General features: G+C 41.2%; 1 protein-coding gene across 1 annotated transcript; it reads right to left on the reverse strand.

Moving 5' to 3' along the window:
• Positions 1-79: 79 nt before the first annotated feature.
• Positions 80-26,982, reverse strand: tbx21 (T-box transcription factor 21). The gene is made up of 6 exons (XM_078278621.1): positions 26,112-26,982; positions 10,953-11,107; positions 5,968-6,089; positions 5,422-5,580; positions 4,574-4,635; positions 80-4,300 (listed from the first exon to the last, which is right to left on the reverse strand). The coding sequence occupies exons 1-6, from the start codon at positions 26,657-26,659 to the stop codon at positions 3,496-3,498; spliced, it is 1,851 nt and encodes a 616-aa protein (XP_078134747.1). The 5' UTR covers positions 26,660-26,982; the 3' UTR covers positions 80-3,495.
• Positions 26,983-27,819: the final 837 nt, after the last annotated feature.

Raw genomic sequence — 27,819 nt, forward strand, 5'->3', positions numbered from 1 at the left:
GCAGCATTTTAAAAAAGGTGCTCCGTTCAGCATCAAAAATTCTACTTCCATTAAATAACAGAAACTCATCAAAACAGACGAGACTTGTCATGTGTAAGCTTTAATGTCATGAATAAAAAAACAATACAATACACAATTATGCCACCTTTTAATAAATAACAGTTTTCCCCATTCAGAAAATCTTCATCTCTTATTTTTGCAATTTATAAGCTCCTATTGAAGGAGTCAAAGGAGGTTTAACGCTCCCTCGACAAACAGTGCACATGGATCACACACACAAAAATAACATGTTTGACCTCATCTGGTCTCCCTCCTTCACTCCTCTATAGCAATATTATACAGTAAAATCTCTGGAAATACAGTTCCCACACAGTCTTTTATTCTCTTACTGAGGGAAATGTGTGCTCAAGGGAAACACAGACTCATGGGAAATGGAGGTAATAGAGGTTTAACATCAGGGATTGGCTGAAGGTGATTGTAATAGCTGAGATATCCAGCAGGGGTCATTCCTGAGGCGTCTGAAAGCATTTCTGCGATTTGATGTAGGTGAAACACGAAACAAACCAACAGCACATTTAAATAAATAAGCCAGTGATAACTTAAACTTTACTCTCATTGTTTTTGAAATGCCATCAGTAATTTGCTTTCTATTAATTGCACTTGAAACAAGAATTGTCCATCGCTCACCTTCATTCACCTTCATCAAGGTACATCATCACCTTTTCCTCTGACAGATGTCGACAGAAACATTTATTAGCATATCTTTTGGAAAAGTTACAAACAATATATCCATTCTTTTTTCTGCATACAATTAACACTTTGCTACCATTTCAATAATTTGTTATTTAAATGTTCAGGTAGAGGACTGAACCGTCAGTTTGTCCTTTTTGCATCATTGTTAAGATAATTTTGCCAAATACTGCAGTCCCAGTCTTTAAACGACGATTATATAAAACCAGCACAGTTCAGAAAAGAGCTTGAATTTGAATTTTATGTCGACATGTGAAACCTTAATAAGGAAAACAGGTCTAAGCCAGGGTTTAAACAATGTATAGGAGTCCAACCCTTACAAAACCTGTAAAATTGTATAATTACTTGGATTTTTTCATATTTTATCGATTCAGTTAACTGTTTCTATAGATTTCATTTCCCAACATTAAAGTCCTCTCCATGCTGCCAGGAGGGGAACTCCTTCATTAGTTTAATTTATGATGGCCTAACATTTAAATATATGAGTCTGAAAATAGTGAAACCAGCCTGTAAAATACACACCATATGTAAGTTTCTTTCAGTACTTTACAAACTAACTCCCCCAGGTCCATAACCCTTCAATTCTCTGAATTAATCCAGGTGACCTGACCTCAGTGTCTCAGGGCTGTGGTATTTCTCTTTATTTACGCATGAAATGTTTGGTGGTGGCATTCTTAAACATTTTTTTTTAAAAGACTGAAACACTTAAAGACTGAAAATAAAGGGAAACAGCTAGCCTGGCTCTGTCCAACGCACCTATAAGTTCACATATTTACACTTCGTATCTTGTTTGTTTAATGGGTACAAAAGCTGAAGTGTACACATTTGTACAAAGACGGTACGCTACCGACTGCTGGTTCCACATTTTAGGCATTTCAAGAGTGCATATTTGTTTTTAATTTCATCTCTCCCTCAGAAAAGACTAAAGTAACCCTGCACTGCACCAAGCGAGTGGCTGTCTCTCGCCTCCAGTGTTGTCTGAGGCCATTAGCACACCTGGTGAGGAATGAGGAGCAGATTTCTTTATCAGCGCCGACTGCGGCCTCACTCTTCATTTCTGTCACCAGGCCGGGAGCCAGGAATCTTGTCAGCCAGTGTCACGGCATGATAGGACCGAAGACTAGGGGGGAAATTCAGAGTGTCTGTCTGGTCACTTTGTGCTTCCTGTTTATCGTGGGCCTGAGGGTGACAGTACCTCGTCTGTTAACCTACAGGTGCGTGTAGCCGTTCTGATTGACCCACTTTTTACTCGTCTGCAGCTCTGTTGCTCTGCTCCTACTGTATGGGAAGTGATTGGGAAAACCTGCAGCACCACATCAAAAAAGATTAAGATGTATAGATCAGAGTCACAATGGGAAATGTAATGTAGTTTAATATGAATAATGTGGTTTTGTTCATGCACAGTGGGTGCAGTTCGTGTTTTAAATGGTCACAATTCTCTCTTCTAATACTGTTTTCCAGTTACCTCGTCATCGATGCTGGTATTGATCGTGGGCTTTATGTGTGTACTGTGTAGTGACAGGACCATTTTCACATCCACTGATTGCAGCAGGGGGCTAGGCCTTTGTTGTAATGAGGCCTTTTTTCACTCTATGAAACCAAGCAGTTGGCCTTCAGGTGAGATTTTATCATATCCAGCATTTCCATGTTAACTGTCTCTGTGCTAGGACATGGATCTAATCACATTACAGTTCAAACAGACATAAATTACGACTCTGTGTTACCCTGTAAATACCAAGAAGGGCAGCATTTGATTATGAAATGTAAATTGTAACCCCAGATTTTAAAAGTCATAGGAACTTCACAGATAAAAGCTCTTCTTTACACCTGTGAGATATGTTGGATTGTTGTTGGATTATTGTTGTCCTTTTGTCAGGACGTGTTAGTTATTTCTGCTGCTGTGGTTGCTGATTTACTTAACATGCAAACGCACACACACACACACACACACACACACACACACACACACACACACACACACACACACACACACACACACAGAGTTCAATTAGCGGCCGTGCTTCAGAACATGTGCTCGCTAAGCCCTCCTAACCTCCTGATATCAGTTCACTCAGACACTCTGCAGTCTGCAACACTCCTCTGTCGCCACTGGTCGGCGCTGCACCACACAAATGGAGCCGGATTTGAAGAGAGAGACTGTGTGTGAAAGGTAATTTCTGCCTAGAATCATCAGGGGGGAAATGACCGTGAGCATTTTTTAAGTAGGCCCTATGTGTGAAAGGTTGAGGGTGAAACGGAAGAGACAGACAGAGACAAGACAGATCAAAAGAGACAGAGAGAGTGTTTGATGCAGGAAGAACAGACAATCCCTGCAGGCGTCTGTCAGCAAACAGATATGCAGATCATTTTTTCCCCCCCAAATCTCCAAATGTTTCAAAGGCTTAAGTCACAGGTCTGTTTGTCCGTATGGTGTTTATGTGACTGCAGACCGGTTCTCCAGTCACATCCACTTCTGTTCAACACTAACTTTGACAGTAACATTGGAAGTTGCTCCTGTAATCATTTGACACTTTGAGAGGGGACTTTATAGAGAGGCTGGCCACACTGTGACATGACAGCAGACGAGGCTGCACGTTCTGTGATGTTGTTCTAGTATTTGTCTGCTTCAAAAAACAGAGACTGTTCCAGCCCTTTATCATGACCTGACTGGACAGACCAATGCGTGTTCATGAGGGCGGTGTGGGAAGACGCTGGGAGAGAGACTGTGGCGACTGTGTGAGGCCTTCAGTGGGTGTAATAGCCATAGTAGTCTGCATCGCTGTTGCTGTCCTTCTCGCAGACCTCTCCACTGCGCGGAGGCGGGGAGTTTTCAGTGCTGGACGTGTACGGCGACACCCTCCTCTTCTTGTTGTCCCCCATGCCGCCCTCAAACAGGCCCGAGTCAGCCGAGGCCACTGATTTCACAGAGGGAGGTTCAAGCCAGGGGTCCTCTACCACCACCTCCACAGTGTCTTTGGGCTTGTCGTGCAGCAGGGGTGGCTTCAGAGGCTCTAGGAGCGAGGGCGGGTGCAGCCTGGGGTTGCCAGGTGACATAGAAGAAGATGAGGAGGAAGAAGACGAGGACATGGGTCTAAACCAGCCCAGACTGGGGCCAGGCTTACTCGGGTGGCTGAGGTACTGAGGGGTGGGCCGGCTGGTGGTCCAGCCCGCTGAGGTGGCTCCTGATACGGACACGCTAGTAGATGCAAAAGGATGGTCTGGGTAGTAGCTGAGGGCATGGTGAGCGGATGTCTGCAAGGGGAAGGGCTTGTAGAAACCGTTTCCGGAGAAGTCCCCCTCATAGGAGGAAGTGAAGTCAAGCCGATTGGAGGCCACACCCTGCTGAGGCGGAAGGTACCAGCGGCTGTGAGGACCAGGGCTGACGGACGGGTCTTTGTGCTGCTGGCCCATACCATAGAAGCGGCTCTGAGGCAGGGGGCTCATGTACTGCTCAGAGAGGTAGCCCTGGGGGTAGCAGCTCCCTGGCAGCAGCTGCTGGCTCTCTGGAGGGGAGGGGGTGAGGCGATCAGAGTCAGGAGGAGCGTACAGCCTAGGCAGCAGGGAGGAGGAGGAGGGGCAGAGAAGAGAGTGTGAGAAGAGAGACAAAAAAGAAGGTGTTATTTCCTGCACAAACCTCAAACTATCTATCAAACATCTCACAGCCCCTCACACCCTTTCATTGCAACATGCTCGAGCAGCGTAGTAATTGCATCTAATCCTTATTAAACACCTGTTTAGTACCAGCAGTAATCCAGTCTCACTATTCACAGTGAGCAAATGCATTTATTTTACAAATACAGCTTATTAAAAATAATTTACTTACGTGTCGTAATTGTCGCGGAAACCTTTAGCGAAGGGGTTATGGTCTATTTTCAGCTGAGTGATCTGTGTGAGGAATAGGAGGAGGGCAATGAGAGAATGTAGGCAGAGGAAAAAGAGAAGGAGTGAGCCACCACGTAAGAGAAACAAGAGAGCAAAAAGAGAAGAGGTCACTGACTAATAATTAATGAGGATTGCATGTAATTTCTTTTCTTGTGTGTGAAAAGTTAATCTTTAGAACCAGAGAGTGGGTACACATATAGTGATAGAATGAACATCATACCAACACGGCGAGTGTATGTTGCTTTGGATTACAGTAACTCTTACACAATGTATTTGAACAGCTGTTACAGATATACTATATACAGCACATACTGGGGAGGAGTGAGCGACAGTCCTCAGGTCAGCTGAGGTGACTCTTAGTTGAACTTAGTCACTGTATAGTAACCCATGTTAGATTGTAGCAATGTTAATTATTGTGTGTGCAGTTTTGATGCATAAACCAAAGCTTCTATCTGAAGCATGGCTCTGACATGAATCATTGAACTCTAGACCTCATAAAGATGGAGGATGAGATATGTTGTTATCGTGTTATGCAATCAGCAGTTCTTACAGTAAATAAGTGTGTACATTAAATAGAATAAAGTAACAGAGCCCTACTCGTTAGTCCAAAATATAACAAAAATAAAGGCAGAGAAGTGAGACTTCACAACATAACTTATAATTTCTTCTCAGGATTTTTTCAAGTAAGAATTGATTGAAAATAAAAAAAATAAACTGAGCTGAGGTTGACCATAATTTACAAAGAATCAGTACACACAAAACTGCCGTCCTGTGATTGATGTGACTTACGTCGGCGTTCTGATAAGCGGTGACAGCGATGAACTGAGTCTCCGGGAAGATGAAGGTCTGAGCTTTGGATGATAGGAAGGCATCCTCGGAGCCGTCCTCTTTAACCTCCACGATGTGCAGACGAGGCTGGTACCTGTGGAGCGACTGGAGCACGATCATCTGGAGAGGAGAGAGAGGCCAGGACAATCTAATATTCGGTATGTTTCACATTTTATTTTGCCGTTATTTGATCAAAACATTGAAGATAATCAGACAGGAAATGTGAAGGCAGAGAGAAAGCACTTGGCTGGTTTCAAACCAGAGATACTTTATATGTATTTTAGAGCACTTTGCCACTGTTACACCCAATAATGTGTTTTTTCAATTTGACATTTGTCAGAAACATGATACAGAAAATGAACATTGTATGTAAAACCTATTTGTGTACATTTTAAAAGATGAATAGGCCTACAAAGAAGTGGTTTAAGAAGCTCTTGATATGATTCTTGTATACAGAATTATTAGAGGAAATACAAAGGGTAGAAGGCAGAGAACAGGAAGTGGTACCTGTGCCACATTATTGGTGCTGCCCTTGTTGTTGGTGAGTTTGAGTTTGCTGAAAGACACTTCTTGTCTCATCCAGTGGGCGCCTGTGTTGGGAGAGTCAGGGTGCATGTACATCCGGTTCCCTGTAAGAGCAAAAGCATACCATGAAGAACTTTATAACATTTTAAAAGTATTTCTGGCCAGGAAAACTACTAAAACAAACATTCTTTACACTTTCAGTCACTTGAACATGCATGAATCTAACATCAGCCACATCTGCAAACCTGCATGTTTATATAGATATTCATAGATTGCACATACAATGCAATTTAAATGTAACCCCCCACGTTAACACACATTTATCAAATGAATATTTCTACTCATTTGTAATTTGTTTACAAGAAAAAGATAGATAAGGTAGTCTTTGAATTGCTTCACAGTGCAAGCCGTAACATACGTACATACGTAACAGCTGTTGATATTGCATGTTGCATTTTTTGTAGTGCACTACAAATAATCCAACATGCAATATCAACAGCTGTAGATATTGTAGATGTTACTGGCTGCCAATATTTGTTTAAAACAATAAATCACTTTTATGTGGTTGATTGAGTTTAATAAGTGGGAGGGTGAGAAGCTACTGGAAAAAACACTTTTTCATCATATTTGATCTAAAATTAAATTTGCCAACAGGGACGATATTGTTTTCATCCTTTCTATATTTGATGCCTTCTTATTACAGGATACAATCTCAGGGCCATGATTTTTCAGTGTTACCACAATGACCTGCTAACCTATGAGCAGACCACATTAATGGCACTATTAAATCTAATTGAGTAAAGTTGTTTCACCACAGTTTCCACAACTGTGGCACAGCAGTCACCTTTCCACAACACCTGGCACATGTGTGACAATACCTTGCACTTTCTCTCATTTTTATAATTGTGGTTAGTCTATCATCAATCACACACAAAATACGTCTTGGTTGACTTGCTATTGTGTTTTTCTTTCTCTGAGGTGTTAACAGAAAGAAATAATGACAGAATGGAAGAAGAAAACGGGGAGAACGAAACATGGAGATGTAAAAAAACAAAACAATTCCATGTTCTTTACAGAACTGCAAACTGGAAATAATATCTAATGTATATCAAATATTTCTGTCCATGTACTCAAACAACTTCTTACAAATAAATGAGGAATGTGTGGCTGAAACTAACACTGATATATCACAATATCAATATCATAATACACTGTATTTGGGGAGAAGCATGAAGGGGGGTGAGTGATCCATTTAAAAAAACTTAAAGGGAGTTAAAATAAAAAACACACAATAACAAGATACGTATGGACATTGCAGATGATGCCAACCAGTCCAGAAATGTTCTGAAGAAAAATCAATCATACCCACATTTTTATGTCCAGTTATGCAATGATTAGAAAGATGTGTTCCTTTATGACATTTCCAACGATCCCAATGTAGTCCTGTATTTTTCAGATAAACCAATATTTTTATAAATAGTTTATTTAGTTTAAGAAATAGGAGACTTCAGCACCACGGACAGCACCATGGATTTATCAATGCACAGTTACGCCGCCTTCATACTGGCACTTGAAATCAGCTCCGTAATACGCAATGCGCCCCCAGTGGACGTCGTACTACACTGTTGAAAGTGTCAGAAGCGAGGAGAAAAAAAATGAAGAGACTAGAATGACTCTTACTGTCAGTGTCCAAGATTTTTTTTGGAGGGAAACGGCCGCTGTAATATATATTATACAGTATATAATAATATATAATTATACATTTTAATTGTATTAACTGCCCTAATAACGTTGAAATCATGAAAATTAAAAAATTACATGACAACATATCGTTATGAAATCATTTATTTTATTAAAAGTTAAGAATTCAGATTTGTTTATCAGTACCATAGCAACACTAACTTCCGGTCGGATTGTCGGATAGGAACCGTCCGATTTGTTTTCCCACCGCATTCGTTTGCATTGGTTCGGACCCATTCGGACGCCATCTCCATAGGAAATGAATGACTTCCGGTCATTTCGCAGCAGTATCTACTGTGCCAATGTGAAGGCGGCATTAGACTACAGATATTTCAGAGCCGTGGTCGGGGCCGTAGATTCTAACTTACACTAACTTCAGTCAGATAAAAGATCAATGGCATCCAGCCTCAAATCGCCTACTGAATAAAGTTTTTTAATACATACTACACTCTCATTCAATGCCCAACATTGTCTAATAATATACACTTCTCTGCCCACCTTCCTATCCATTACCTACTGTCACACAGTCTGCCTCTCTGTCCCTCCCTGCATTACCATTCTGCATCCATCTACCAGATGCTCTCAGACCTTCCCACCTGTCCCTCATTCACCTGCTCACCTGTTTCCACGTTCCCTCATCAGTCCTGCAGTATATAACCGGCCCATTTCCCAATCATTCCCAATGGTTTTAATTTATGTTTTCCCTTTCCAATGAGGCTTATGCCTTCAATCTCCAACCTTCTATACCCGGCCCCGATCTGTTCTTGCTTTTTGTTGCCTGTTCCTGTCCTGCTCACCTGTCGTGCCTTTGTTGGATTTGTTTGCCTGTTCACACTGCCATCCTGTTGCTAGCCATGACAGCCTGTTCCTGACCATCAAGTTGAGTAAGTCATCTTTTATCCTACCTGCTTGTGTAGTTGTCTTCCTCCTCCGAAGAAATGTTGATTCATGTGCATTATCCTCATAAATAAGTCTTAATCTTAAAAATCTCCATTGTTGCCGAAATTCGCTAATTGTGTGACCTACATGCATACAGTAAATACCCCCCCCCTTCCTTATTTTTGTCACTCAATATATTTGCTGTCTTGGAATTGTTTTATGAATTTACAGCTGAGAAATGGATCAAGGAAAACTAAAAAATGTGAAAATGTATTAGATTTTATTTCAAAGACTGAAATAAAAAATGAAATGTGAGTAACCGAAAAGAACAATCAATATCCTGTGAATTGAGGCGTGTCGCTATAAATATAGTTTTGATAAAGCTAATATAATCTACTATAAACTGAAATAAAATGCACTTGTAATTTTCACGGAGATGTTTCTCTTGGACATCAATAAGTTCTTAAAATTGATCATATTATGCTCATTTTCAGGTTCATAAATGTATTTAGAGGTTATATCAGAATAGGTTTACACGGTTTAATTATCAAAAAACACCATATTTTTGTTGTACTGCACATTGCTGCAGCTCCTCTTTTCACCCTGTGTGTTGAGCTCTCTGTTTTAGCTACAGAGTGAGACCTCTCAGACCTCTCCATCTTTGTTGGGAGTCGCACATGTGCAGTACCTAGGTAAGGACTACTAGCCAGTCAGAAGCAGAGTATGAGGGAGTGCCCTGACAGTACTTAGGTAAGGACTACTAGCCAGTCAGAAGCAGAGTATGAGGGAGTGCCCTGACAGTACTTAGGTAAGGACTACTAGCCAGTCAGAAGCAGAGTATGAGGGCGTGCCCTGACAGTACCTAGGTAAGGACTACTAGCCAGTCAGAAGCAGAGTATGAGGGCGTGCCCTGACAGTACCTAGGTAAGGACTACTAGCCAGTCAGAAGCAGAGTATGAGGGCGTGCCCTGACAGTACCTAGGTAAGGACTACTAGCCAGTCAGAAGCAGAGTATGAGGGCGTGCTCTGACAGTACCTAGGTAAGGACTACTAGCCAGTCAGAAGCAGAGTATGAGGGCGTGCCCTGACAGTACCTAGGTAAGGACTACTAGCCAGTCAGAAGCAGTATGAGGGCGCGCCACGCTAGCAGCTAGGCGAGCATTATGACGTGTGTTCCAAAGTGACCATGTTTGTCTCTGAAGTAAAGGCTGGACTACAGTAGAGCTGTTTGGAGCAGTTGGTGAACAGTGTTTTCTGTTGGAGATGGTAAGTCCCTTTGGGGTGGACTTTGGGCTTTTTCACTTTGTAAACCTATAACCTGCACAAAAAGATATATAACACAATAAAGGAAAAAGAAAAAGCATATGAGCACTTTAGGCTCCATCATTAAACAGAGTTGCCGCGATCTAGCTTTAAAGGAATACTTCAACCAAAAATGTATAATTTCTGTATTTCTTACTCACTCCCTGCTGACTTCAACAGCGGAAAAAAATTGTCCACAGAAACCTCTCAGACTACTTGTGCATCATGATGCACGTCTTGGTTTTTCTGTACTGTATGCATGTAGATTTGCTACCATATTGCTAAAATAAACCACTTCCTCAAGATCACCCCTGTTGCACGCACTGAGCTGAAGTCTCCGACTCATTCATTGACCACGGTTTGTGCTCATCAGCTGGAGTTCGTCATATACTTAGTCAGAATTTTCTTTTGAAAGCCCCAGAAAGAAATGTGAAAAATGTATGGCTAAGGGTAAGTCTCTGATTTAAGAAGGTTATTGTGTTTGGGAGAAGTATTCTGTAAAAGATGTTAGCAGCTCCAAAGAGCAGGAACAGGTGACAGAAAAACCTTCACATTTTTTTTTTTATTTAGTAAACCGCAAACTACATGCTCATCTAATCATCCCTTCAAATCAAGAGATACCTGATTGGAGTATGAATTTACACAGTATGCTGGTATATGTATAACTTATTGATGGAAATAATTATTAAAAAAAAATAAAATCAAGGGATACCAAATGGAAGAGACGAAAAAGACATGCTGCTAGTGAGTAGGAGAAAAGTACTTTGCTATTTTACTAAAGTAAATATAGCAATAGCACAGTAAAGAAATACTCTTTACAAGTTGTGCATTAAACATTTTGCTTAAGTACAAGTACTCTATGCAGACTGGCCCATTTTAGAACATTGGAATACAACAATATTGGATTATAATTATGTTTTTATCACTTCAGAGTTGCAGCTGGTAAAGGTAGAGCTAAAACAGTAATACAATAAATACAGCAGCAATAGAGAGAGAGTGAATCCATTACATTGATTTATTATCTGTTTTCTGATTTTAAAATGTACCTGGCATGTTGCCCTCTGCTTTCCCACACTGGACCCACTTTCCGCCCTGGTACCTCCAGTGGTGCTGATCCGCCAGAATTACGTCCACATAGACGTTATAGTGAGCAGACGGATCCAGAACGCTGATGTTGAAGCTCAGGAAGGGGAACATCCTCCTGGATAAACACAGGGATAAACATAATTAATCATCTTTCGAATATTTTGTCTGCATGTATCTGTATTTTTTTTTTTGTTGGGGAATTTCATCATCTTATGGCTAAAATTAGCAGGCCTCGACATTTCAGTGTGTTGTGTTTTTTTTTGTGTTGCCTCAAATGTTAAAGTTGACAGTTGTTAAATGCAATACAGCTGGTGGAAATGTAAAAAATAAATTTACTAAAAATGTGAATAGCTGACGAACAGGCAACGGACAATATTTCTTTTCGGAATTTGATGCTCAAAGTATTTGTGCATTTATGGTGATGTACAATTCATTCACAATGTACATGTAGTGAGATTGTGCAGTAGTTTTACTGGCGTATAAAGGTGTGTGTGTGTGTGTGTATAATATATCTATCTATCTATCTATCTATCTATCTATCTATCATTTCAAGAGGTCCTGTGCTTTAATTTGAAGAAGTCTATCGTGAGTTTTTGTCTGCCTAAGCAGATGGAAAAGCTACAATTCCCGTTAAAGTTTGCATGATGTGCAACGTTTATATAGGCTACTAATGCAATCATACAGTAAAGAATGCCTACGTCTTTTATTGTTGTAGTGTTTTGTCCACCACTCAGTTTTATCAAGGGGCAAAGTGTTTTAAGGGGAGTTCTTCTTACGCAGGTTCTACCCTCACTCCCTCATCTGTCTCTCTCCTCCTCACTGTGCATGCCACTGCTGCCGACACCACCACCCCCACTATCATCAGCCACGGGAGCTGATGAAGGTCCTGCTACTGCCGAAAACATGTCTTTTCGCTTTTCTCTTATTTGAGCCACTTGGGTAACTTTGTTTCATTTTCGCGTTTAGACCATTGACTTAAAAGAGGTTTAGACTCGTCTTGCTTCGTCTCTGTGTATTTCCGAGTTCTCCTGTCACTGTGTTTATCTTTCGCGCCGGGCCCCGCACCGTTACGGACTAGTCCATTTCATTGTGAAAGTAGGGGGTGCAAGCAGGGCGCCTGCAGCTGCAAGGAGGGAGACGATTTGCCAATTCCCCACATAGTGAAATGGTGGATAACAGAGAACCGCTTCGCAGCGCAGATTATTATTATTATTATTATTATTATTATTATTATTATTATTATTATTATTATTATTATTTTTAATTTTTTTTAAATTCTTGTGCCGCCCACCATGTGACATGAAAAAATGCCGCTCCGGGCGACTGCCCGGTTCGCCCGTGCCAAAAACCGCCACTGATCGCTGCAGTGGGCAGCGGCAAAACAAGCTACAATGTAAGTTAATAGGGCAATTGTCCAGCTTGTATTTATCTTCACAAGCGTGCTTGTTTTGCCGCTGACAGGCTCAGATTAATATTCTAAGTGTCTGACAACATTATGGAATAGATCCCTTCAGAGAGACCTTTAAAACCTCTGAGACGTTTCTGTTTAACCAGAAACAGCTCTGAAGTCGCTAGCGCTAAACCCACCAGACTCCATTTAAAAAAAAAATAATAATAATAATAATTTTAGCGTGTATAGAGCCAACATATTTTCACATGTAAATCTGTAAACTGTGTTTATTTAAACCAAAACTAGAGTTGTGATGGTTGGGGGGGAAAAAGTGGAAAGATGACCCAAAACAGCTTTTCATAGTTTAATTTTGTTTCTGTCTTTTGAAGTGTATTTTACCATGCTAAAATTACTGTTATTTACATGGTCTGGTGGGTTTAGCCAACGCAATTTCGCGGCTGTTTTTATGCTTAAAAAAAATCTTACTCTTAACAGAAAGGTTGACCTCCATAGAAATCCTTTCCATAATATGTACTCTGCCCCCTCCTCTTCATCATCTACATCCTCCCTCTTGGTCAGATACTCCGCCACTTCAACCGGGACTTCCACTGTTACGCCGATGGCACCCAGAGCTACCTCGGCACCAAATTCCCCCCCCCCCCACAATCCTCCCCTTTCCCACATCAACTCCTGTCTGTCAGCTATTAAAACCTGGATGCAACACAACTTCCTCAAACTCAACAGCGATAAAACAGAATTCCTCCTCATAGGCTCCAAATCCACAATCAGCAAAATCAATAACCCCACTCTCACCATCAACGGCACCATTGTCTCCCCAGGCCCGCAACCTTGGCATGATCTTTGATTCCACTCTCTCCCTTGAGCCCCACATCCGTCATATCATTAAAACCTCCAACATCGCCAAAATCAGACCCTCTCTCACACCCCCCGTTGCTGAAAGACTCATTCACACCTTCATCTCCTCCCAACTGGACTACTGCAACTCACTTCTCCTTGGCATCAGCTCTACCCACATCAAATGACTCCAACTGGTCCAGAACGCAGCCGCCCGACTCATCACCCGCACCAAATCCTGGCATCACTCCAGTCCTAAAACAACTCCACTGGCTTCCCATCTCCCACCGGATCACCTACAAAATCCTGGTCCTCACCTACAAAGCCCTCCACCATCTGGCCCCCTCATACCTCACTGACCTCCTCTCCCCCTACCAACCCTCACGGTCCCTCAGATCCACCTCAGCCGGTCTCCTCTCCATCAACAAGTCCAACCTCCGCAGTTTTGGGGACAGAGCCTTCTTCAGGGCAGCTTCCAGGCTCTGGAACTCCCTCACCCAAGAGATCCGCACCTCTGAGTCCCTCAACATCTTCCAGTCCCGCCTCAAGACCCATCTCTTTACCTCTGCCTATCCGTAGCCCCACGCCCCCTCTCTTTTCATCTGTGCCTGAATCTTGTTTCGTTTTTTTTTGTTTTCTACCTTGCCCTGTAAAGTGACTTTGAGTCCTTGAAAAGCGCTATATAAATTTTATTATGTTGTCAGACACTTAGACTGTTAATTTGAGCCTGTCAATGGCAAAACGAGCACTTCTGTGAAGGTAAATACAAGCTGGACAATTGCCCTATTAACTTACATTGTAGCTTGTTTGTTAGCTGCCGACTGCAGCGATCTTGCTTAATACTGGACCAATGTCACAGATCAATGTACCCATCAGTCACTTAGACACAAAAACATAGGGAAATAGGTTGGGGAAAAAAAAAATGGTTACCCTTTAAGGACAATAATGAAAGGAAGTAAGGCGGGACATCATTCCTGTTTGCCTTTGTGCCACCAGCTGAAGAATCAGGAGGAGTAGTAGTAATGGAGAAGTGGAAGATGATGTCTGACGAGTGTAGGTGAATATTTAATACTGCTGTTAATAAAAGATGCCCCAGAAGTCGCTGCTGATTGCTGGAGCTTTATATGTTGAACTTAGTTTGAACACAGAGGGCTTCAGTGAGACGAGGTAACCGGGAGGTCAGGGCATCCCCGGTGGGAGAGGCTGGGACAGACAGACAGACACACACAAATATAAGACATGGACTACACACAACCACACCACGACAGACACTTGTGACTGTGGCATATTCATGTATACACTAAGCATGTAGTGTTGATAGAGATGCACTTAGTGCTGCAGGATTATAAACCCTGTTACATTATACAGAGCAAAGCAACAGAAACGCATTACCACATGAATGTTATGGTACAGTTGAGTTGCATCATCTAGCAATAGACATTTTGGAAATGCACTTATTTTGCTGAGAGGATTGATAACTCCCTTGTCTGCACGGTAAATATGAAGCTACAGCTAGAAGCTGTTAACTTAGCATAAAGACTGAAAGCAGGTAGCCTGGCTTTGTCCAAAGGTAAACAATACAAAGTGTCTTCAGCCATACTCTATGAGGTTGTACTAACATGCTCACAATCACAATAGGGGTTTCCCACCGGAGGGATTTTTGCAGTTCTTAGAACTAAACGTTCCTAGAACACTTATTTTGTCGTGTTCCGACAGGAACATTTGGGGATTTTTAAGTTCCTCTGGCCACTGTAGCGTACTTTTTAGCTCCTACTTCAGAGCAGGGTCTTTTCCCTTTTCCCTTTTCCTAGGTGTACTTGATTGGTGAACTTATAAGTCTCGCCCACTGCCAACTCGGAACTTGCAGGCAGAGCAACAACGGGATATTTTTAACAATTTTCACCATCTTATTCATTAAATTCACTTCTGACAACGTTTTTAGGTGAGAAATTAACTATTTAGATTTCGAATATAGGCAGTCTTGCGAAAACTGATGCCGAATTGACAATTTGCTTCAAAGTTTTCGGAGTTCAGAAGCTCTGTGAAGTGAGGCGACAGCCAGCAAGCGCCTGCCCCAGCTTCTAGCTCGTCGCTCGGCCAGTCATGCTCAGACACCTCGCGGTAAGCTGGAGGTCTCTCAGACCGCTCTCGAAAATAAGAGGCTTTTATTTCGCCATTGACGGTTCGTTTGTTTAAATATCACATGTCCATCATAAGATTAACGGGAACCTGTGGTTAACTCTTTTCGGAGTTAAACTCCACAAACGTGTCCTGCGGCTCGCTGACCGTCACACACACACACACACACACACACACACACACACACACACACACACACACACACACACACACACACACACACACACAGCGCAGCAGGCAGAGGCGGGGTCTGTTCCGAGTATAATAAAGCCCCGTCTGTGTTGAGCAAAACATTACGTGAATTACTACGAGACTGGACGTGCATTTAATATAGGAAAAGTGCACAAGTATTAGCATCATTTGTTGTATGTGGCGCTAAGGTCTAGTGACAATGCTATAAAGACCGTTGCTGTGCTTGCGTCACTCCCTTACCCCTCCTACCAGTCCCTATGGCCACTTGGCCAGTGGGAATGCAAACAGAAAAAAAGATTTTGGGGGAGAGTAGTTCTTAGAACTGCTTAGAAGTGTACTTTTCCTCTAAAAAGTACAAGTACTATCCGGTCGGAAAGCACCTAATGCTACAAGCTGATGTTTAGCAAGTTAACCATGTTCACCATGTAGCATGTTGGCATAAATGCATCTCAGTTCTGCAGGTATTTGTTCATAAACCATGTTAAAGTTGGTGTGATGGTGGCGCTAGAGGAATAGTCAGACCAACATCAATGGGATTAATTCTTTGGGACTTCATGAATTTCTGTACCAAATTTCGTAGTCTATCCTTGACATTCCACTTCCGGGATTGCTCCGTTGCCGCCGGAAAATCCGCCGGATTTCACTCATTTAGGCCGGATATCCGTTGCCTTGGGCTTCCTTTGTGTTGGCATTTTAAACTCCGGTCAGTTTATGAGGACTATGGTTAACTGCTCCTCAGATCTCTGCAGGGTAAATCCAGACAGCTAGTTAGACTATCTGTCCAATCTGAGTTTTCTGTTGCATGAATAAAATCACTTTTAAACGTACACATGGTCCACCAAAACAAGTTCCTTCTGAGCCTATTTTGCAGCGGCATCGCAGCTTTTCTCCAGTGCTTAGCACTGCCCAAGACAATTGTGATTGGTTTAAAGAAATGCCAATTAACCAGAGCACATTTTCTTCCCATCCCCGAATGCTATGTGGAGTAGCCAGACTCTCCTCCAGCGTGCTTTGGAGCAGGGTCTGGCAAAGGAGACTACAAATTTCATGACTATCGTATATTTGTTGAGATATTTCACAAAGGCTACAAGTGTGTTGGCGCCATAGGAAAAGTCACAGGATTACCAAAATCTGTGGGATTTATCCTCTGGAACCATAAATGGCTGTACAAAATCAAATAGTTAATGCTGCTAGCATGGCTAGAAAATCTCCCTATCAGTACGTTTATAAAGCTCACTAATTAACACATCTTTTTAATCTGTACAAAAAGTGTAAACAAGTTTTATGGACTACAATATCCCCTCTTTGGGGATAAAGGTGGGGTGAAAAATGTATGAAAATATGTGTCACAGTTAGGGGGGGGTCGAGGCTTAATTTTATATTCCCCAGGAAACGCCACTGCCTTTCTCCTGGCTGTAGCTTCATATTTAACGGACAGAAATTAGTGGTATTGATCTTCTCATTTCCAGTACCCTTCAGAAAGAAAGCGAATAAGCACACTTCCCAAAATGAACTGAAATAAAAACTGTCTAAATGAACCACTGAATGACGACTGATTTATTTATGCTTTGTGTTTGCATATGAACCTGCACTGCACTCTGGATCTATATGATGTCCCCAGTGTGCATTTGGTGTCACCAAATGAGGGCAATATGTTGACATTTGGCCCTGCTGTTTTACACTGGCTAAAAGCACCTAAGGCTATGGAGCATTTGTAATGAGCGAAGGGCACCCAGCAGCTCACCCCGTCAATTGCCCCATTTGATTAGTTCAATATGAAAAAAGTTTATGTCCGGCTTGGAGTGTTTGCAGCACAAATACATGCTTTTAAAGTCAAGTTGAATAGAAGTGTGTTGTTTTAACACAAATGCATTGAAAGAGTTTTGAAGTACGAATGTGATTACTTTTTCATACAGTGTATGGCTTAAATTAGTCATTGCAAGAGTGCAAAGGCACAAAATAGAGAGGGGGGGAAAAACTTCCTTTTCAGAAACGCCCTCTTGGGTGGAACAAATAGATGAGATCTAATGTCTAGAGACTACAGTATTTAATCTTGATGCTCTCTTGGTCAAACGAGGGTTAAACTTACATGTTAAGCCTCCGACATGTTGGCAGTGCTGTTTAGGCAAAGTAGAAAAAACGTTATCTTGTCTGGATGGAGGTTTATCTCATTTAAATTCAGTGTGTTCTCCCTGAAGCAGTTTGGTCATTTAGTGGTGTAAAAACCAGTGAGGTGTATAAAGAGACAAAGCGTTGGAGGTTACTGTTTAGCAGGCTAGAGGTGCCTTTGTTGATTTTTGTGTGTGTCTACGTACAGGTAGATGTATTTATACAGCAAAAAGAGCCAATTTAAAAATATATTCCCCTACACAATGAATCAGATTAATTCTTTATTGTCCTTTTTATATTGTCCGTCCTTTGCAGAGAAGTTGTCTGTTTCTGCAGGCAGAGGGGAGGAGGATGAAACATGGGTTGAGGGTGTGTGTGTGTGTGTGTGTGTGTGTTTGTGTGAGATAGAGATATATAAAAAAAAAAAAAATAGTCCAACAAATGCACTACTTCCTGCTGTTTGAGAAATGTTTACTAAAAACCACAGTGACCAGCTGCTTAACTAAAATGACTATATAGAAACTGTAAAAAAAATGTTTTAATCGCTTCAGTAAGCTACTCAAACTAGATATAATCATATTGGCACAATAATTGGAACAATACCTAGCCTGACACTACTCACATATGTACTAATATATTAACACAAAGATATCGTAAAATACTTTATCTTTGGTTTATTACAATGACACAATTTGATCGCAAATGTCAAAATATGCTTAAATCTTGAACTTTGCATGTATTTCTTAAAAGTTTCTTGAATTTATCTTGTGAACACTCAAAAAGCCCTACAAGTCCGACTTTTAGGAATTTATTCTGGATTGGGCCTTCGAATTATGACTCTTTATACTTGTGGACTACATACGCACAAACAGGCGTACGTAAGACAAAACCTTGCCTAGAACGGTCCCAGTTGTCTTTTTGGCTACATTGCGAGTCCAGTTTAACAATCGCTCATAGTTCTCTGTGAAACCAAATCGTGGCAGCAGCTCTTCAGTGGCTCGCAAAGAACAGGTGAAAAGGCTCTTCTTCCATTGCAGAGTTTAATACAAGTGAAAACAGAAACTCTATTGAGCATATGAATGGATCAACCCACCTACACTGTGAGAGTAATCTAGAAAGTACATTAGTAGTTATGTGTTTTTTGGCTCCACTGATATTGCTGATTCACTAATACTTAGCCTTTTATAGGAAATCAGAACTGTGCAAGGGGGAAACCATAGAAAACACAATACAGAGGGGTATTTGCATGTGGGGGTAGCACTCTGGCTTTATGTACATGTGTTCAGAGAGAGAAGCTGAAAAACACAACACGTTAGCGTGCGTTATTGTCAATGTGGTGACAGCATGGTAATGAAGCATACAGTAGCTATGCTGTTTTCTGACGAGTTTGTCACGCAGGATTTTATTTTTGCACCAGTTTCCACCACAAGGAAAACAGCTCAGTCTGTTTGCAGTAGACTACATACATAGACTTGCTTCAACACCAGTGGGAATCAAACCTGTAGCTCCACAGCTACCAGACAGACTCCCTAACCAACCTGCCAGTGTGCCACTCTGATTCAATGGAAACTTGACAGTAACGACAACTGGCTGGCACTTCCTCAGCCTGATCCAGGTATGTACGCACATGAATACTCATAACTGTAGTCTTTTTTCAGACAAAATACCATAGAAACAGGCGAGTGTGGTGAACCAGCCAGTAATACAGAGACCGTACTGCTGGTGGTGACATTTAAAAAAATCAAAATAACTCTGTGTGGATGTTGGAGGAAGGGGGAGGGGAAACCGCGGGGGGAAACAGAGGTTAGAGAAAGGAAAGAGCAGAGGGTGGAGTGAAGGAGGGGTGGAGGGTTTGTCCTGGGGATGCACGGCAGAAGCTTGAGAGGAGAAGAGGAACTGGATATTCACCAGGGAGAGGACTGTTCTACATGAGCGCACCAGCTGATTCATCTGGACAGGAGTTCAGGTCCAGTTTTTGTCACCGTGCGTACGCTTGATCATCTGTGACGAAAACATGCCAGTCTACAGCTGCTGCCGGACACAAGCACTCTTTAACACAGACACTCTTGCTTCTGTATTGACTTATTGCAGAGGAATTCAGTGACAGACATGTTGAAATTTAAAGGTGCTCTAAGCGATGTCACGCATTTTTTAGGCTACAACATTTTTTGTCACATACAGCAAACATCTCCTCACTATCCGTGAGCTGCCTGTCCCCTGAACACACTGTAAAAAAACACGGTCTCTGTAGACAGCCCAGGCTCCACAAACGGCAACAAAAACAAACTGCGCCAACCTGCCCCACCAAACATAACCGTGTTCCAGCCAATAACCGACAACAAGGATTTGTATGTATGTATGTAATGCTGGAAAGACCAAAACTTGGTCCGTCTTTCAATGCTTTCACTGTCTATGACACCTCAAGGCCATTTGTTCCTATAGTGACGATGCAAATATTTTCAAATAGGTCACAAATGTATAGTTTCATTTTTAAAGTCTCAGTAAATTCCTAAAAAAGCTGGTCAGTGTAGATTTTATGAAACGTAACTCAAACAGAAGGAAATGGTTGGAAATTGTTGGACTATTTTCAGCGGCGGAGTAATCTACATTTGGTGCTCTAATGAGTATTTGTGGCAGCAGGACAGTGTGCGTGGGATTGAGTCAAAATAAACTACAGTGTGTGTGTTCATGGTGATGAGGGAGCATGTCACCCAGTGCAACAGTGTGGCTCATTGATTGATTTATTTATTTTTTTAACAACAATGGGGCTCTATGGCACAGAGGAAGATGATATATCAGACTTTCATAGACAGACAATACTTGTTAGTAGGATCAATTCATTGCTCGAAGGCACAGAACTCTCCAGTCGCCTCTCTGTCAGCTCTACAAAATGTTTGCTGAAATTTACAATGTGGTTGACGTTGGATGGTGATTGCATGTGGCTATGAGTCGCTCATCAGGATTGGGAAATCAACTTGCCAGTCTCCTGCCGACTCTGCTAGCCTGGGCTAGCTAGCCAGCTGGCTCAAGTTTTCAAATGTAAACATCAGGGGAACATGCCTATGTTCTGACAGCCCTATGTTCCCACATTTCTAAGATTTTTTTTCAAAATTAGGCCCTATGTTGCCAAAGTTCCTTTTTCATGAATTTGTATCAGATTTCATCCCCCTTTCTCCCAATTTGGTTGCCAATTACACCCAACCTATTATCCAGTAGCAATGGACTACAGATGGAATGTAACCCTAACCATAACATAGGGCCTAATTTTAAGAAAAATCTTACAAATGTGGGACCGTAGGGCTGTGGGACCTTTGGGCTGTGGGAACATAGGGCTGTGGGACCTCAACATCAGAGTAAACACTGAGAAAAAGGTGGAGAACATGAGCTCAAGCTCTTGCCTGGCTGGTCAAAGTTTTCAAATGTAAATAGAGTAAAAGGTGAAGATGGCTATCGGCTACGACCTATGTCTACGATCCCGACTATGTGGACAAGCAAGACCATCTCTGCGTCCATCTCCATCTCTACATCACCGAGGCAAGCATGGAGGATTTGAACACCGTCTGCGACTTCTCTGCTGGGCATCCTGCTAGCCAGTGTGCAGGTGTCAGACGGTGAGCTGGGTGGCCTCCATGCCTGCGTTGGTTTTCAGCGGGATGTCCGGAGCTGTGGAGTCCTTTCACCGAGATCCTGGAGTGCCGATGCCATTCAACTGGGTTGCAGACTCTTTTTCTGTCTGCTGATCTGACAGCCACCTTCTGCTTTATGATGAATCCTGCACAAGTTTAAGGAGCTGATGGGACTACATTTCACAGGAATTGTACCTCGTACGATTTCATGTGACAAATAAAATTGTTTTGGTATTTTCTCGTATGCAAAGCTTATTATCTGAATAATCACAGAAAAAATTAGCAGTATATTGATCAGTCCTCTCGGCCTCAGTGTTTGTATTAACGCCATTGGAAACCTTATATAGAGACACCAGGGGAACATAACAACATTGAGGCCAGCAAGGATTGGCCGGTGGCTCAAACAGCGGTGGACTTCACCACTTATTAGAGTTTATTTATATGGTAAGAGGAACTCGTTTAGCTATCAAAATAATATTGGCAGTAGATGTTTCTGCGAAAAGCTGCATGTACACACAAACAGCTGAACAGGAAGTGACAAGTCATACTGTTAAAACCTTGAAATGGTCCCACTTCTGCTTTCAGACATGCAGAAAGCATTAATGCACAAGACTTCCAAATATCCGTTTACATGACATCTTGCAGTTCTGTGTAATTCTTAAATCTGTTCTGTTTAATATTACTGCATTGCATTGTGTTGAGATGTCTGTAGCTAGGCACAACAGAGAAAACGCCCACTGTAATTTCCTTGGTGAAGTGATACTTTCCAAAATACATAATACAATACATATAATACATATCTACTTTGGAAATAAACTTGACTATTCTAACTGTAGATGATGTTTTCCTTTGTAGGACTTCACCAAGCAGCTGCAGTCAATTTAGGATAGGATAGGATAGTTATTTAAATGATGTACTAATACACATTTTATGATAAAAGTGATACTATATCTTGTAGAAGAGCAGAAACTTAAAATTCCCCTTATGATTGATTATTCTGCCTGATAATTCTGCTTTTCTGTGAAACGTCGACTCATAAGTACCTACTGTTCTTGAGGGCAAAATAAATCAAAGGATTATTTCTCCCACTACCAGGCATCACTGATACATGTCACAGTTTGGACTCAGTGGAGCACAGAGAGCACATGAGCATGATTCCTCTCAATCTGAAGTTTAGCTCTGCATTATTTCCCTGAAAGGTTAACGAATGGTGAGAAGTTAGTCAGTCTTATCTCCTTCCTAGAACACAGACTGTACGATCATGCCCAACTTTGTTAGCAGGACTTGTGAGTTATTGTCTTTAAATCTTCTAGCAAAAGGTTTTTGATTCGAGTCCAGGCACATTTCCGATGAAATTGTGTCTTTACGCTTATGAAATCCCTTAATATTCAATTCCATTCTATTTCCAGAAAAAAGTCCCCTTTAAATGAATGTGCTTCTTAGAAACTATGGTAGGAAAAAGTTTGTCCTCCTGACTCATATCACCCCCCAGGTGTAGGATCACCACATTGGTCAATCAAATGAATGAGGGGGAAAAAAAGCTTTACTTTCCCTTTTCAGTTTTAGTCACTTCATTTCATTTTTCACTATATTAGAAAATCCCATTATTTTGCATTTGAAAAGCCTTTTTCTGCTGTTTTCTTTCTTCTTTTGTTCATCCTCTTGGACAACAGAAAGCGTGTTTATATCAACCTTGAGGCCCCACTGTGTGCAGCCTCGATGAACTTTGCCTTTGTGCATAAGTGAAATGGCTTTATTTAGCTTGTGAGAAGTGAAGATGAATTCAGCCCCCCTTTGCAATAGGCCATGAAAAATGTCTCTAGATTTCAAAGCCCCAGGTGTACATGAGCAAAACTTCTGAGAGATCTGTCTGGCTGTGCACCCAGTGTCTAGCAGGCTGGAAGAAAAAGAGAATCTAGTCTTACTTCCTGAACTTCAAAGTAGCCTCACCTTCTCAGCGTGGCCATCTGAAGGCTCAGTGGTGTTTGACCCTTCTCTATACTTTTCTCTAGAGCTTCTTTCACCTTGTCTCCTATAGATACCAGGGTTTTGATTAACATTGCAGACCCTCAGACTTCTTTCTAAATTCGCAGCAAAATTATTGTAGAAGCCTGAACCCAAGATGAAAATTTAAGAGGGATTTTGCCTCTGATATTGAAACTTTTCATTTTTTTCCCCGGTACTGTTCCTCTGCTCAACTCCTCCAAAATCAGTAGCAGTTTTTGTTCTTGTTTTAAAAGAGTCTTGTGCTGGATACTTGCAGTTCTGCATGTGAGTAAGGGAGTTAAGATGAAAGGAGAGAACATCGAATGAGAACATTTTCATAATATGAGGTTTGTGGTTTTTGCACAACATGAAAATTAGCTTTTTGTCACATGTGGAAGGATAACACCTCTGCGCCCATTTTACCGATCCTTTTGTTATTGCGGGTGGTTTTTACACTTTTGTGCAGAAAAGTCTGAAGGGGTGTGTGTCTCTCTCTCTCTCTCTCTCTCTCTCTCTCTCTCTCTCTCTCTCTCTCTCTGTGAAGCTGTTTTAAAATGAAATTGTGTTTTAATTACATGTGTTTCTAGAGAGCAAACTGCCAGGACTGGTAATGGTAACTGACACACATATACACACACTTGAAGAAAAATAAGAAGAAACACAATAAAATACAAATCTGCAACTCAAACTACCTGAAACTTTCTCTGCTTTCACAAAAACTCACTCACAAAATCAACACACCCTTACATGTTATGAAGGTGCTTTATGCAATAATGCCAATTTCATAAATAATCCATATAAGTTATATAGTTGATGCAAAGCTTCTTGCAATTTCTTTGTTCCAAGTTATTAAAGCAAAAAAAATGCAATGTAAGTGCACTCAGAATAGCTCTGACAGCAGAAACCAAGCAGGTCAAAGGGGAAGACTTTGCAAGACTGCAACTTGCAGCTGGCAAATTGAAATTCTTGTTCTAAAACTGTGAATCCTCCTGGTTTTTAAAATAGAAAAAAAAACACTAAAAATTTATAAAAACAACAAGTTTTAAATATGATGCTATTTGGAATTGTAAATAAAAAGTGGCTAATTTCAGTCCTGATTGATTCAGAATTTGTATTTGAGTGAAAACAATGGCATTGTGTTGAGAGTTTAGCAGTCTGGAGCATAGAAACAGACTGAAGCATATTCTGTTTTTATGGCCTGGAGTCTTTTCTGCAAATATTTTAATATTGCAATACATTCGTCAGTGTTAAGGCTCAATCCCCATTGTGTTACCTCCTTCAGCGATCGATGGTGACTTAAGGGACATTTATTTAGCTAAATGAAGAGATTACAGCTTTACATTTTAATAGAACATGTGTGGTTTCAGCATTGGAAATATCAGTGTCCTATTACGTGACGTTTGTGACAGCGCACTTGTTTTCTGTTCATGAGAAACCCATGGCCTGAAACCTTCTGTCAGACACAAGTGTCGCACATTAGTGAATTAATCCTCATCGACATGACTGCGTCCTAATGCTCGGTGACCCATCACAGGGGCCCGGCAGCGCCGTCTCTTCCCCTCTCCGCTTTTTATTTATTATCTCAATTTCAGTATCATCGCATACTCGAGATATCGCGCTGAGGTTTAACTATCAAAACATTTTTTTTTTTTTTTTATCACATCGCCTTCAAAGCCCTTTCAGACTGACAAGGTGTGTATCCTACAACTGTTTGATGTATCACTGATTTGATTTTGTCGAGCCTATTAGCCTAATATTAAAATCACAGGAAATAGAGAGTGTGTAGGCTATACGAGATTAATTGACGAGAAATAACTTAAATATAGGCTACATTTAGGAATAAGATTTGGACGGGGATTGTATCGAAGTACTGCCTCCAGGGAGTAAGAAGTAATAATAAAGTGACATTTTATCAATTAAAAATAGGTACACTTAAAGGATTTGCCTTCTTTTGGGGGTTCCATGTCTGCTGTGTTAAAGTGACTTAAGAGGTTAAGCAGAGGTGTCAAAACCGTTTCCAGCAACACCTGCAACTGATGTTAGATCCACTTCATCATTTCTCTGGCTCCTGAACATTGCCCAAAGCAAATGTTTGATTTGGTCAACTTTTTACCAACAAAAAATAAGAGAGTGCGGAAGCATTGGAGTTTACTGAGAGAAAGGACTTTTGTAAAACATGTTTTAGGCCAATTAATTAAATAATTATAATAATTAATTAATTATTAATTAAATAATTATAATAATTAATTAATTATTAATTAAATTCTACAGCACCATTCTTGAGATAGGTTTCAAATAAATTACTGTAAGCATTTTCAAGATTCATTTCTATTCATCCTCTAATTATGACTCAGCTCTGACCAATTTTGCGCAAAAGCAGCAACGCGTAAAATCGCCTTATATTACGGTAAACATGTTCAGAGGTCATTCTCATCAACTAATATACAATCCCAAAGCTGGCAGCAGCCCCGTCACCTGACCAGTGACGTTTTGGGGATGTCTGCAAAGTTAAGTGGGGCTAAAAGTTAAACTTTTGAATCTCTAATCGATGATCACCACAAGGCACAGCAAGTGTTATTTAGTTCTCAGAACGAAAATAAAAAACGCATTTCAAGTTAAATCGTAGGAAGTTACTGCAGTGTAGTGGCATTGAGATACGACTGGTGGTGAGTTAAGTAGAAAAAGTGTAAAAGCCAAAATAACAACCAGTCCGTCATTTATATTTTATTTAACCCCAAATCTGACCAGAAGAAAGGGATAATCAGCTTGTTATTAGTGTGGAAAAACAAATGAGAATGGTTTGAGTTGTCTGTCAGACTTACCGCCCCTGTTTGGTGATTATCATCTCGGTTTGGAACTTGTGGAACTTGGCCCATAGCGGGTAGTTATTGAGCAGAGCCTGAGTCTTCCCGCACACCTGTAGCCCAGGTAAAGGGTAGAGAGGCGGCCGCTGGTAGCCGTGCTGAAAGCTCGCCGGGTAATTCTCCGGAGAAGGAGAGTACAAGTCTTTACCCCCTGTAGGAAACCCGTCTCCTGTCGTCGGGATGTAACCCTGCCCGGCTCCACTTCTTGGCGGCGAGCGCACGCCGCCGTACGGACAACTGCTGAGGGTCTGTGCGTAAAACCTGCCGGTCTGCGCTCCGTAGCCTCCCACCGCCTGGTCCGAGTGGTACGGCAGCGACAGAGCGTCCTGTCCGTTTTGAACAGAGTCTGGGTAGTAAAACCTCGTGTCCTGAATCCCCATTTTAAACTCGGCTAGATCCTTGCTGCCGCGGTGGAGATGACTGCTGATGTCGGCGTTCTTTCCGAAAGTTTGCGTTTCAGTCCCATTCAACATGCTGAGGGAGAGGTTGCCATCTATGCCGCCCATTTGCAGCCCCGCTCCCGGTCTGTGCGTAATGTCATAAGGCTCCGCTCTTGCGCCCAGTTCAATAAGAGCATGTACAAGAATAAAAAAATAAAAATGAAATCACAAACAGCAGAGTGTGGACTGTTATCCTCACCTATCACTCGCAGCGCACTGACATGCCACAGACTATACAATTCTGTGTCTCGGTCTATCAACTCCTATAATTTGACAAATAAAACATCTCTCACACCGTCTTATTAGACTATCTATAAACTTTTTTTAGCAGGTGATTGTCTTATCTTTTTTGACGCGTGGAGTCGCTACCAATGACTCAAACACATGCTCAGTTTTCAAACCTATGATATATACATTTAGTATTTTGTAGGTGTGTCTGATGCAGAGGCAGGACGTGATAGGCTCCAGATATGAAAGAGCCATCCCCTCATCACAGTAACTGGACATAAATTACACACACTGCCCTTTGAAAAAGAAAAAGAAAAAAAGAACTGTAGGCTAATTGCTTTAATACATTTTAAAAGGATAGTATTTAAAGAAAGAAATTACAGAAAAATAACAATCACAAAAAATAACTGCTGTAAAACTTGAATGCCACAAACTCCCTGTTGGGAATATGTCTGTGCATTTATCTTGAGGGGTTTTTATGATTGTTGTTTATCATAATAATTTGATATTGAGTATGTGACCTGCAAGGGCGTGAATTAAAACTGAAGACATAGTAGTGAATTCAAGCTGACCATATTTATTTAGGCCAATCATTGAACTAATTTGAACACTTTATAATTTAACAATAAAACAGAATAATGCGCTTTGTGTCCAGAAGGTTCTTATACATGTAGCCTAATTATCAAGAAGATTGATTAATTATGGTTGTTTGTTTTTGCTAGAATGACTCCTGTTTGCCTCATAGCCCGCCGAAGCTTATTGAAAACAAAATAGCGATTTGTTGTTATTTAGTAAAAAAAAAAAAAAAAGACTAAATATGTGCACGTTGAGAGCTTTGAAATCGATCCGTTTTTACTCCAGCTGTTCTTTGTTCAGACCCAGTTGACAGGTTGCATCATCAACCCGATTTTGTTTTTCATTTTCCATTTCAATCATGCATTTTTAATAAGTCTGTGACATAAAGCCACTGGTTGTGTGACGTCAATATTAAATGGCTT

Source organism: Sander vitreus, chromosome 21 (assembly GCF_031162955.1).
Source record: "Sander vitreus isolate 19-12246 chromosome 21, sanVit1, whole genome shotgun sequence".
Classification (NCBI taxonomy): Eukaryota; Metazoa; Chordata; class Actinopteri; order Perciformes; family Percidae; genus Sander; species Sander vitreus.

What these genes read in the sequence shown, in the direction of transcription:
- tbx21 (XM_078278621.1), bottom strand. Translation starts at nt 26,659, where the DNA reads ATGGGCGGCATAGATGGCAACCTCTCCCTCAGCATGTTGAATGGGACT. An exon ending in ATAATCACCAAACAGGGGCG is followed by an intron (nt 11,108 to 26,111) that starts GTAAGTCTGACA and finishes GTGTTTATCCAG; the next exon opens with GAGGATGTTCCCCTTCCTGA. An exon ending in AGCAGAGGGCAACATGCCAG is followed by an intron (nt 6,090 to 10,952) that starts GTACATTTTAAA and finishes TTGCTCTTACAG; the next exon opens with GGAACCGGATGTACATGCAC.